This window comes from Lissotriton helveticus, chromosome 3_1, assembly GCF_964261635.1.
Source record: "Lissotriton helveticus chromosome 3_1, aLisHel1.1, whole genome shotgun sequence".
Taxonomy (NCBI): Eukaryota; Metazoa; Chordata; class Amphibia; order Caudata; family Salamandridae; genus Lissotriton; species Lissotriton helveticus.
Genome location: NC_136061.1, coordinates 597,273,183 through 597,286,978, shown reverse-complemented (window position 1 = coordinate 597,286,978; position 13,796 = coordinate 597,273,183). Strand labels below are relative to the sequence as shown.

Sequence of the window (13,796 nt, the reverse complement as noted above, 5' to 3'; positions counted from 1 at the left end):
GAAAGTTTTTAGTGCCTTTCTAAACTGGAACAAGTCGGGAATGGAACGGAGAGGGGCAGGCAGAGAGTTCCAGAGAGCTGCCGCCAGCACTGAAAAAGACCGTCCGCCCATTCTAGCTTTTTTGAAGCGTGGCACAATGGCAAGATTTAATCCAGCGGATCGAAGGGCTCTAGAGGGGACATAATGAAGGATAGTCTGCGACAGAATGGGAGGGGAAGCTAATTTAAGAATTTTAAAAGTTAAGCAGAGAGCTTTAAACTTAATTCTTTGCCCCACAGGTAGCCAATGGAGATCTTGGATAGTTCGACGAGCAGAGACGAACTTCGGAAGGCCAACCAGCATCCTGGCCGCCGCATTTTGAACCCTCTGGAGGCGAGTTAACTCTGCCTGATTCAGGCCCAAAAATAGAGAACTAGCATAGTCCAGTCTGGTAAGAACCAGAGCTTGGACTATGATCTGTCTGGTGTCCGCATCAAAAAACTTGAAAATAGGTCGAAGACACTGCAGAGTACCAAAACATGTGCCTGCCACACGTTTAGTGTGGGAGGTGAAAGAAAGTTTGTCATCAAACCACACCCCGAGGTTTCTGACTTCATCCACGGGAGTGGGAACAGGGCCTAGTTCAGATGGCCACCATTGATCTCCCCATAACCCTCTATCCTTACCAAAGATGATAACCTCGGTCTTAGAGGCATTAAGTTGAAGTCGATTGTTCGCCATCCAGCCTGCCACAGCTTTTAGAGCTGACTGAAAGGTGGGGGCGTCCATGTTGGAATCACCATTGAGTGCCACCGCCAGCTGCGTGTCATCGGCGTATGACACCAAGGAGAGACCAAAACTATGGGCTACCTCCGCCAGCGGCTGAACATATAAATTAAATAAGGTAGGGCTAAGGGCCGATCCTTGGGGGACACCTTGAAGAATAGGGCGAGGAGCAGAGACAAAAGGAGGGGTAGAAACTTTGAAGGTGCGATCCTTAAGAAATGAGCGGAACCACTCAAGTGCTACCTCTCCAACTCCTGCCTCCACCAGACGATGTAAAAGAATCTGGTGGGAAACCGTATCGAAGGCGGCACTGAGATCCAATAGGATCAGTGCCGCCGTCTGACCCAGGTCCAGCAACTTCCTAATATGCTCCACCACAGCCAAGAGAGCAGTTTCCGTGCTGTGGCCCGCACGGAACCCATTCTGGGAATAATCCAATATCTTAGCTTCCTGCAGATGGGATGCTAAAATAAAATTAGCATGAGCTTCTGCTAGTTTGGCTGGCCAGGGGAGAAGGGAGATAGGTCGATAATGTTCTGGTTTAGTAGGGTCAAGGGCAGGTTTTTTAAGAATAGGAATGATAGTCGCCTGCTTCCAAGCAGTGGGAACACTGCCTGTGTTAAAGGACAGATCAATGAGACTGTGCATGGCCGGATAACAGCACTCAGCAAGTTCCCGGAATTGAGTGGGTCTCATTGGATCATCTGGCGAACCGGATTTGACTTTTGTCGTCAAGGCTTTGAACTCCTCCAGAGTAGGACTGGGAATGATCAGCAATGGTTTAGAGATCACTAATACAGATGTATTATCCCTGCTAGGAAACTGGGAGAATGACCTGTAAATGGCCTCCACCTTTTCTACAAAAAACGAGGCCAAATCCTCGCAGTGTGCCATGGAGGCTTCAAGAGTAGTAGTATCAGTCCTTTTGCTTGTAAGGTCCTTGCATACCCTAAAGATAACCTTGGTGGGATTCGTGCTGTTCTTTATCTCCTGAGAGTAGAAGGCAGCCCTAACTGAGCATATGGCCCGATGATACACTCTGATGCAGACCCTGTGGGCTGATTTAAGGTCAGCATCATAGGTTTTGCGCCATGCACGTTCCGCTTTTTTACAGGCGGCTTTAAGTTTTTTAAGGGATTCATCATACCAAGGGCTAGAAGGACTAGATCTGGTCTTACTCCACCTAGCCGGTATAAGCATATCTAGTGAGTGATTTAGCCACTCACAGAAGCTATCATAGCCACGGGAGACTTCGATGGGAGGTAGAGGATGATGTTTCATCAGAAGCTGGTGAAAATGCTCTAAATTCAGATTTCTCCAGGGGCGTCTAAAACTGGCAGGGGAGTTGCTTCTAGGAGAAGAAGTGATAGTGGTAATGAGAATTTCAATCAAATAATGATCCGTCCAGGCCATAGGTCTAGGATGGAGCACTGTGATATTAGTAGCGAGATTCGTCACAAAAGGATCCAGTAAATCACTATGATGTGGAGTGGTGTGGGTCACTGGTTAGAGGCGGCAGACCCGGGAGCAGAAGTCGGCCCGGGACCAGGGTTCAATTCCCGACGCGGCAGGGTCGTGGACCAGGGTCAGCGGACTCGACAATTCTCGCCTCGGTGCCTACTCTAACCTGGGGTCCCACTCGGCAACTCTGGGCATTAGCTTGCCTAATCTCTACAACGGCCCCATCAACGCCGGGGATGCCTGGCTCCACCTTGGGGATTCCCAGGAGGGACCATCCCACAGGGAAAGCCAGGACGGGTTCCCCAGCGGTATACAGCGCCGGGACGCCCCTTTGCTGGGGCAGCTGTGCGCTTTACAAGTATACGACATTTACATTTACATAAATGACCGCCTATGTGGGTCGGTAGTTTTATCATTTGAGTTAGTTGAAAAGCTTCGAGATCAGCTAGCAGACTATACACCGGATTAGAATGTGGGGCATCCATGTGCAGGTTAAGATCACCAATGATCGTGAAATTAGCGGTTTTCAAGACTAAAGAAGAGACCACCTCCGGGAGGCTTTGACGAAAAGCGCCGTCCGGACCGGGGGGCCTGTAGATTAATAGTCCCGAAAAAGTAAAGTGGGGATTCACTGAGATGTTAAAATACGCACTCTCACATCCTGCTATGGTGATAGGTTTCCAGGCGCAGGTGTAGCAGGTTTGTACCGCCACTGCTATGCCTCCGCCTCTAGCATTACGTGGAAGGGAGTGCATGGTGTATCCCACAGGAAGGGCTAAATTCATGACAGCCGTGGATTGATCATGCAGCCAAGTTTCGGTGGAAAAAAAAATATCCGGATTGTCATCAGTAATCAAGGAGAATACTTCTTGATAGTGACATGCCAGAGATCTGACATTCAAGTGACAAATTTTGAGGGCAGATTGAATGGCTGTGCCTGCAATAACGTTTGGTTTGCAGGCAGCTGTAGGCCTAGATTGGAGACCCATAATAGGCAGAGGCGTCGGGAGTGTAAAAGAACACGTGGGACACTGAAAAGGCCCACTAAGAGGATCCAAGGTGCCATGGTGGCAGTATCTTACCTCGTATCGCAATTTACGTACATTCTCAGCAGATATCATCCTATGGGAGCCAGAGTCCCCTGCCCTAGCCCTGCCTTAGCGCTGACGGGCGCAGACGGGCAGGACTCTGGCAAGACTCAGGCGTAGCGAAGGCGCGACCGCTGCGCTAGACCGCTCCGCTCCAGGCGAGCATTAAATAGGCGCGTGGCGGTAAAAAGCGCTAGCGCGCTAACCCCCAAACAGAAGGAAGGGAACAGCCTTCCCAAGATGGCGTCATCGTCACGTGACCCAAGGAGCCCCGGAGCCCGGACCCGCTAAGTAGCGGTGCTTGACTTACAATTATGTGCAGTAAGGGCCAGGGGGGGTCGCTGCATCAGCGGATTAAAATCAGGGGGGAATAAACAAGAATAAACTGAAATGCAAAACAGGGTAGTATTAAAATAGAAAGCGCGAGCCACAGCACAGCGCAATGCAGGCAATCACTCCAAACACGGTGGTCACCTTCTCCAGGCAGGGCAGGGCACTATCAATCACTCCATTGTGGCAGAGAAAGGCACATCTTTAGCCAAAAGGCAGAAAACAACGAGGAGGATAATCATATCATTTGGTCAAAGGTTTAGGAAAGAGAACTATTTAAAGACAGATTACATAACAGAAGGAGAAGATGATTAGGCAGAACATGAGAGCAAGTGAGCAAACAAGAGAGAGAGAGGAATAGAGACAAAACGAGGCTGACATCTAGACAGAAATAGAGGACAAACATACAGATGAGACCAAATTGTTAATTAGAGGTATTTTGGACACTTGACCACTTCTATTTGGAGACATTGTATTGTAATACAGCATTTATATACCGCTTACCACCCTATGTGGAACACTAAAGCGATGGCCTACATGGGCAGCAAGCTACACCACATAGGGGGTGTGGATGGAAGGCTGTTCACTTTGTTTTGTGAACATATGTGGTAAGACATTCCACATCATGTATGATGACAGCACTTATCGTGTAGCATATAGAGGGAGACAGGCAAGTCTAAACCACCCTATTTATAGTTTGGTAGGAGAGCTCTGCTGGTAGCACCGCCTGTTGATGCAGGTGGCTGCAATGAGTCGGTGGCAGAATGACATCATTTCCAAAACTGCTATAGCATTAGTGCAGAAGATTAATGATGTAGTGAAAAGGCAAAAATGCAGGAATTTGTTCCACTGATAGCTGCAAGGTCCTTTGGCAGAGCTGAGGGTTGACTCTCGTACCTAAATCATTTGAGGGGTGCAGATAAGATTCAGGTGTATTAGCGCAACTGTGTAAGGGCATCCCTTGAATAACTATGAATTAATGAACTAATTAATTAAAGAGTAAGGGACAGAGAACCAGCTATGTGAGGCCATGGACTGGAATCTTTGAACATGGCGGGCCAGGGCTGAGGTGCATTGACAGGGCTAGGTGAGGTCCTAACTTGGAATGTTTGAGTCAGGACTGAGATGCGCTTTCTTAGTTGTACAGCAGCTCTGATTGGAATATCTAAGAACTCGTGGACCAGGGTTTGCAAGAACTGATATTCTGAGTGAAAGCTGTACTGTATCTGGGTCTATGAGGGACTCTAAATCTTATCTCTAGGAGTAGACAAATCATCATAATCCTTCCTGATACATTTACTAGACTGACGTTGAAGAAAAATGTAGGAGGTACCCAACTTACATTTCCATTGTATGTGAGGTAGAGGTAGTTTGTGATCGCAGGGTACTCTGCTGCCAGTGTGTCAATCTGGAAAGAAAAACATCATCCATCAAAAGGCGAGCCACAGTGGATTGCTGTGACTGATCCTGAATACGCCTGAGAGGTCGCAGTGCCATATTTGTCAACTATCTCAAAGGGAATTCCAACAAGAGAGAGTGTTTTATGCAGTTCTTGATTTCATCAGCAGTGCTAGGGAAGCCTTCACTCAGGCTGTGCTACTGATAAAACTCTGCAGGAGTTGGGAGTCATTCTGATTAGGAATTCCAATTGGCGACTCAGAACTGCGGATATCCCATTGACCTGATCAGGGTCCGGAAAGGCAATGTGCTCTCAAAATACGTTTTTTAGAATTGTTTGACGAACAAAATCCTAAGGTGTCCCAATATGAGAGTTTAGGAATTCAATTTATCCAAATCAGGTCTGTTCCAAGCCTCAAGTCATCCCTAAGTGAGAGCTTCCAGCATGCTGCAGCGACAGAATCGGGTATGGTTAAACACATATCTCGAAATTAGAGGAAACTGGTCTACACTATATGAGGGAGATTTTCTAAGAGTCCCCGTGACTCTGAAATGCAGGGCCAGATGAGGAAACAGTCATTCCCATTAAAGGTTCTCCTATCATCTAGGCATCATATCTGGACTACAATGGCACACCCCAGAGCAAGCTTCAAGCCAATACAAATCTATGATGAACATTTAAGATAGTGTCTGAGCAAACATAGATGGAGGGAGAAAATGTGTCATGTTCCAGATCACGTGCACTGTCAGTATTCTGCATTCACTGATGCAGGCCAGTTTCCAGCACCCATGGTCCTTACCTGCTTCACCCAAGGAGTGATGTTCTTGCTGAGCCTAAGCTCACGGGTCTGGGCCTCATTCAGCCCCAGGCACTTTCCAATCTTCTTGTCAGAGAAGCCAATCTGCTTCGCTCTCCTCAGGGTCTCTTCCGAAAGGGACTCGCTGTGGGTCAAGAGAGGAAGAAAGTTTCAGAAGCATAGGCAACAAGAAGGTGCCAGGCAAACCGAGGAATGGCATCAGCCTCCAGTACGACTAGCAGGGCTAGGGCAATGCCAGTCACGTGTTAGGCCCACAAGCCATAATGACATCATAATAGTGGGAAAATAATGACATGTAATAAATGCAACCCCATAGCATGCAATGGCACTGTTTATACCATAAATAGTCGATGAGCAAGAAAATGACATCACAGAAGTGTATAGTGGCATGACATCTAACAACATAACAATAAGTTTATGCCCAAATATATTTATAACTGGGGTGCATTACTCACCACACAAGAAATCATTTGCTCGTCCATACAGTTTTTCACAGTCAATGGGACTTTTTTCGGTTGGGCTCAAAAGAGAACCCAGTCCTCTAAGAAGTTTATTGGCAGCTTCCCGTGTTTATTTCTAACCACGTGTGCTTTAATTGTGATTTTTTTGTATACTTAGTAATTTGTAAATAAATATACTTTTGTCAAGTTTGTGCAAAGTCACCGCTTCTTTTTTTTCTATGATTAGGTGTCAATTTAAGCTCAAACATCCCTTTGCAATCCTCGTGAGGGAGGCACACGAAAAATGGGATGGGGTTTAGAAAGGAAACTAGGGAGTAAATCTCTGTGGGCCTGTGGAATCAAGAAGGATATTTGTAGGGTGTGTCTGTGAAAAAATAAATGTGTACTTGTGTTCATTTGACTTGAAAACGAGTAATTGGCACTGCACTTTTGGGGGGTATTTCTTATCTCTCTCATGTCATTAAAGATGTCACTGATGATGAACCTGTGGAGCTCCTCAGGGTTCCTCTTTATCTCCACATTTCTTCAGTATGTTTGCCAGGACCCTGATAAAGGAGTTGCCATCAAGGGCATGCAGACTGAACTATGCGGATGACTCGCAGTTACTTCTTTGCCTTGACAGCTCTATAGTTACACAATTAGAATTTCAGGACATCCTGGAGTGCATATGGAGCTGGATGGGCAACAATCAACTACAACTAAATGCCAAACAAAGAAATACTGTGATTCTAAACAACAGATTGAACCACTAGGATAGCCGTCACTGGCCAACTGTAATGGGAGGCCCACCTACAACTAAGACATTGGCGGAATGCCACTTGTGGGCAGTCGGTTGACGATGACTTCTTTGATAGGAGTGGTGGTTTCATAATGTATTTATCAAATAAAACTGATAAGGAAATGTACCTGCCCTACTACAACTAGAAGTCTTAAAAACTGTAATTAAGGCTACTATCTAATCAAGACTGAACTATTCCAGTTCCACCGTAAGCAGCTTAATTTTGGCTCCACCCTTACAGGCCACAACTACAGAACCTAGATGTGCACTTTGCACTACATACGTGTGTGCCCTACTACAACTAGGAATCATATATATGGAGTGCCTTAACATTATTAAAATGATAAGCTCATTAGACACCTGATAAGAATCATTCTTACACTACCACAATGTATTTACACTAGAAATGAGAATGATATATGTAAACGCATGCACTAATGTTTTCGCATTGGTATTCATAATGCAGTTCTTAGTCACCCTTGTATTTGTGCATTTAAAGTTATTTCATATTTATTGGAATGTAACATGAATCCAGTTCTGAGTATAATGTACTGACATTTCATATCCATTGTAGTGGAATGTGCACATACATATTAAATATGCACCATTGAGCTAATACTTTAAGTTAGCATGAATGAGCCTGTATTTCTTTCGGCATAAAGTACTGTTTCCATTTCTGCTAGCCTGACTATTCCCTTGTAGGTACGTTCACATGGTTTGTTAGTTTGAGAGTAGATGCCAATTTGTATTAGGGATGGAAAGCAAGTGAAGAAGACCTTGACAAGGAACATGGAGAGTCAGAGCATTAACTGGCAAGTTTATTCAGCAATGTTCCAAGGAGCTGCAAGTACCCAAGGATAATGTCGTTTTCAGGACAGTCATGGGAGAGTTTGTTAATGTATCAGCTTACAACCTGAGAATGCAAAGGACAATGGAGCTCCTGATAGTGTGATCAATGGTTGTTACCCAAAGATTTGTGGTATTAGCTAATGTTCCCAAAGGTTGAGGTTGGCCACTTTTTCCTTGGAGTTTGAGAGGTACAGACCTCTAGGCTTTCCCTTGATTCTTTGCCGTGTGTGGCTTATGCTAACACTTGTTTCCCTATCCCTAGAAAACTGTTGACTGAGCTTCTTAAATGCTGACACTTCCCACCGCTTTTTGGGGGATTTTCCCAACCTTTTTTAGATCCTTTAAGACTCCAGATTTGAGGACTTTAGATTTTACTCATGTTTAGGAGAGAAGATCAAAGACTCTTCTCTGAGCACCAGACTCTGCATTAATTCTTTGTATTGCTGTGGCTGAACTTTTTGTTTGTCTCTTACTGATGCACTTGAACGTCTTCAGGAGGATCGGCTTTCCAGTTGTGCTCCTGTACCTTTATAGCATGGTATTGATATTGATTTATATTAGCCTGACTGTTATAAAACTTTGTAACTTTATTTTCTGATTTGTAGTCCTTTTTGTGCAGCCAAACGGGTTACACTGTTAATTTAAATGTGTTTGGCCAAGTGCTAACTACCATCACCTCTCAGTCGCACAAAAAGATGAATCGGAAGACTAATGGTAAGAGGGTCGGCTCAGCTCTATATCACATCTGTCTACGTCTCCCTAATAATGTCACACACAGGCTGCAAGTTATCCAAAATAAGGCTGCTTGCCTAATTTATAAACTTCCCAGGACTTCCCATGTAACACCTAACCTGAAAGAACTGCACTGGCAGCCACAAAAACAGAGGATATAGTTTAAGACCTGCTGTATCATGCTTAAAGCTATCAAATGCACAGCCGCTGCTCTTTAAATAGGAACATTAAGAAATGCATTCCCACAAAAACACTTAGACCCTCTGGATCGAGCTACTTAATAATTCTTAGATATTGCAGTAAAGGTATGGGAGAATGGCGTTTCTTCTGTTTAGGCTCCCACATTGTAGAATTCCACTTCGGGCCATCTACAATTATAAACTGATTTTGTTGCCTTTCTGAAGAACTTAAAAACCTGGTGTTTAGACATACATACGGCTATTAGGCCGGAGTTTTCAAACTAGCTTTCTAATTGTCTACTTAATAACCACTTACTCCAGCACCAAGAACCATTGGTTTACATCATCTTAATCAAGTTCAAATAACATGAAATAACATAACATTATGTCATGGTAATCTAATACATATTGCGTGAATCCACTATTAAAGAACAACCAGTGTCCTTGTTTGAATATTTATGACAACCCTTAGGAAAAACTGTTCTTGATCAATTGCAAATCTTCACTGAAAGAGAAATCTGCTAGAACCACCACAAATTGGTTTTTAACCAAGCTTGCTGTCAACTTCATCTTAGATGACAACCGGAGTTTAGTAGATATTGGTGTAACAGGAGCCCTAGCATCATTAGATTTCTCAGTGGCATTCAACACCATCCAGCCCGTTATACTTGGAAAACTAATAGAAGCTGGCATCACAGGACTTATAAAGCAAAAGTTAGAAAGACAAAAGGCAAACAGTCTCTCTGATCAATTGTAATTCCAGCCCAAAGATCATTAATCACTGGGATCTCCACTTATTTTTAACATCTACCTGTTTCCCGAGGCTAAGCTGCTGAAACATTTGGACATACAAATGTACATGTATGTTGAGGCCGCCCAACTGATTTTACTACTGTCACATAAATCCAGGGCCAAAACTATGCCCTCAAGACGGATCGTTCAATTAAACCTGTAAAGACGGTGCCGAATCTTGGAATTCAAATTGCAGTCAGTTTCTCCCTAAACACTCATATGAACAAACTTGGTGCCTCTGGTTTTCAGTTAAAAGAAAGAATGTCCCTTGGAGAGGATAACAAACTCAAACTCTCACAGATATAACTTCAATCAAACTCATCGACCCCAACATACGGAGATTACACATATACTGGAATGAATCAGCTAAAATACCACTAGACCCAAGAATGTAGCGTCAGAGGCATTATTCATGTTTATAAAAAGATTAGACTTATATTTTAAGCATCACTATTCTCATTTCAAAACCTTGAACATTTTACAAACGTAAAGAAAACAATCAGTCTAATGTGCATTAAACAGTGCATACTAGACACCATAAATCCAATATACATATAAAATCAACTCTTTGAAGTTTTTGTTACGACGAACATGTGCACCATAAAAACAAATTTGTCAATTTTAGTAAAAAAACATTTTACACAAAAATATACATCAAATGAAAGAATACCACAACCTAACATGGAGGCCCTATTGCACAGCAAAAGAAAGGCAACTGTTGCAAGACCTGATCCAACTTTTTAAGTAGAGTTCATATCTTTGTTGCTGTCTATTATTATTTTTTGCAATAATCTTTTCTCGTAGTTGGATTCAGTGAGTTATCAGCATCGACATGTTTCGGTGGTCTTAGAACTATAAGCCCCACCTTCCTCAGGACAAAACAAGTTCTATTAAGGATAAGAACCCTCTTAGCGGAACTATACATACATTAAATCTATAAAAGGGAGCCTGTGGTTTTCTACAACTTAAAATAATGAAAAGAAATGCTACCATTTATTCAAGCCAACCACCACAGCCCAGTTGTCAATGCACAAGTCCCATCAAGGCTATATCATGGTACTTGTTTTTCGGGGTGTAAAAGCATGCGTTGTAGCATGCTATATTCGTTTTTCCTCCGGCTGAAAAGACTAATTTCTAGGTTTTCTCACGATCACATAAGCCCCATTCCACAGATCTACGATAGCTGCCCACACCCAGTGTATGGTGAGTACCCATTGGGGCACGTCCTTTCCTCAACATTCAGCCTCAACATCCCTAGTCACTCACTCCTGAAGTGCAGCCCAGCAAGGAGACACAACTTTCTCCATCGCCTGGGCTAAGGCATGGAGCGCTCTTTATCTTTGTAGCAGGAATCTTCTTTCCTGAATTTCAGCACAAAACTGTTTCTCTCCTTGAATAATGTTTTATCTCTGAAGTTGTCAAATTCACTCTTGATACCAACCAAATCGTTTCTGAATCGTCAACTTAATACTCTTTATGTTTGTTTGTTTCTTCTGTTTCTTTCCAGTTAAACCAATTCAGCAAACAAGCTACGTCATTAGGCCACAGAAGGTCTGGTGTACGCTGGGCTTTGTAATAAATAAATAACATAACAATCATGGCGCAGAAATGTAACAAAAGTTTCTTGACACTAACTTTCTTTTGTGTTCACACCTCCGGGTTACCTTTACAAAGTGTTTTTCAGCTGCAATATATTTAGTCAGCATTTCTGTTTCTTCTTTTATTACTTTGCCCCTGGCGAGGCCATGAAACACATCAATGATTTATGTCCGGGTGAACTTTATACAGCCCTACATTATCCACAGGAGAGAGGACTAACACCACATTGCCTTGAAAAATAACTTCTTGTGGAGGATATCTGAAGACGAATTCGCAAAGTCTGACTTTCGCCCGTAAAATGTGCAAATTACGCATGAACTTGAGCTATACAAGTAGATGTTCACTTCTATGGTATATTAATACCGAACTGTTTACTTCGGTGACTTTTTCTAAAACTCGATTAAAAAAAAGAAATATTTAAAAACAACAAAGCAGAACAAGAGAGCAATTGCGGGGGTAGCATTTGCATGTTTGCATTGTGCGCAAAGAATCAATTAATTACGAACATGGATGTGTACAAGAACTGCTTAGTGTGTCTGTCTAGGTAGCTCTCCTCTCTGTGGAATGTTGTGATGCACGAGTGTTGTGTAGAAGAACTGTTTAGTGTGTGTCTCCCTCTACCTCTCCGAGTAGCTCCCCTCTCTGCAGAACAGTGTGATGCACAAGTGTTGTGTAGAAAAACTGTTCAGTGTGTGTCTATCTCAGCCTCTCCCAGTAGCTCTCCTCTCTGCGGAATGCTGTGATGAACGAGTGTTGTGTAGAAGAACTGTTTAATGTGTGTTGTCCTCTGCCTCTCTGGGCAGCTCTCCTCTGTGCTGAATGTTTTAATGCACGAGGGTTGTGTAGAAGAACTATTTAATGTGTGTCGTCCTCTACCTCTACAGGTAGCTCTCCTCTCTGTTGAATGTTGTGGTGCACGAGTTGTTGTATAGAAGAACTGTTTAATGTGTGCTGCCCTCTGCCTCTCCAGGTTGCTCTCTTCTCTGTGCAATGTTGTGATGCACGATTGTTGTATAGAAGAACTGTTGCGCGTCTCCCACAGGGAAAACACTACAAATGCACACCACACCAGTTTAGAAGAATAGTCTATATTCATCTGAATAAAACAAGACCAAAACACCAAAAATCCAGCATGCGCAAGTAAAAATAATGCTTTTCAAAGGTTAAAGCAGTTTAGTCCATTAAAATCTATGGGTGTGTTACTCTCAGGCCGAACTGGCCGTAGCGGGCACTGGGCCTCCAGGGTGGGGGCTGGTTTTAGACCCCTGGGTGGCCATTTTGGTACCGGTGGCCGGTTTTGCAGCATAGCTGAAATATCGCCCCCCTGCAACAAAAGCGGCATAAAGCTTCCCCCAACCACCCCCTAGTCCCCCCAACCCCCTGGGCCGGCCGAGCTCTTTGCCAGGGCCGGTTGAGGTTTCCAGTCCGGCCCTGGTTACTCCTAAGACAAGGTACCTTTGATCTGTCAAAACTCAAAGAGGAAACAGGCGCAGGGAATGCGAGGCGTAGGAAAAGCAAAGCGATGCATTGGTTACTTATTCCCAGGGGAGGTGATGCGTCAATTCATTACTGTGAGCGGGGTGATACATAGGTTCCTTACTGGAAGTGGAGGTGATGCATCTATCTCCAGACATGCAGCCTTGGTTCCTTACTGCTGGGCAACGTCGATGAAGAGATTGTGACCTAGGAAAGATGCGTTGTAAATACAGGCACGCTGCATCAATTCCACAGCGATGAAGTAGGCACTGCGTCAGAGTTGGAGTGGTGCATCATGTACTTTGGTGATGCGTTGCTCGAAACTCACGCTGCAGCAGTTCTTCTGAAAGCTGTGGTCAATGCGCTGATTGGGAAATATGCCAGAGTGCTAGCAGCGGCGATGCGTCGACGTTTGTAGCGATGCGTCGATAAAAACAGACACTGGAAGTCGATGCATTGATTTTCTCCTTCAGTTCAACAGATTCTATTTCCAAGGGCTCAAGAACTGGGATTTGGCAGCACTTGGAAAGTCAGGACTCTCAGCAGAAGAGCCCTGGCAGTGGTAGGTAAAGTATTTGATGGTCCTGATACTTCTTAACAGGAGGCAAGCACGCACAAGCCCTTTGAGAACCTTGGAAGCTGGATACAGGAAGCAAAGTCCAGTCCTCTCACTCCCAGGACAGAAGCAGTAGACCAGTACAACAAAGCAACAGGCAAGTGACAGTCCTTCCTACAGCATCCAGCTCTTCTTCCTCGCAGAATGTCCTTTAGTCAGAAGTATTCTGCTTTGAGAGTGTCAGAGGTCCAATACTTATACCCCTTTCTCCCTTTGAAGTAAGCAAACTTCAAAGGAAAGTCTTTGTAATGCACAAGACCCAGCCTTTCCTGAACTGGCTCCAGACGCACTACAGGGGGTGGAGATATATTTGTGTGAGGACAGGCACAGATATTCAGGTGTCAGTGACAACTCCTCCCACCACTCTAGCTCATCACCATGGACTGTCTTGGTTATGGTCCATCAGAATATGCAAGGCACACTTTAGATCTTTTGTGTGTGTGTCCAGAGTGAA

At 44.2% G+C, this 13,796-nt stretch overlaps 1 protein-coding gene across 1 annotated transcript in view; it reads right to left on the bottom strand.

Moving 5' to 3' along the window:
• CPS1 (carbamoyl-phosphate synthase 1) overlaps positions 1 to 13,796 on the bottom strand; it is a 161,772-nt gene that overhangs the window by 58,399 nt on the left and 89,577 nt on the right. The window contains exons 22-23 of the mRNA XM_078680583.1: positions 5,843 to 5,984; positions 4,987 to 5,052 (exon numbers count right to left, since the gene is read on the bottom strand). Coding sequence (XP_078536709.1) covers positions 4,987 to 5,052; positions 5,843 to 5,984 — 208 coding nt within the window. The remainder of the gene's footprint in view (positions 1 to 4,986; positions 5,053 to 5,842; positions 5,985 to 13,796) is intronic.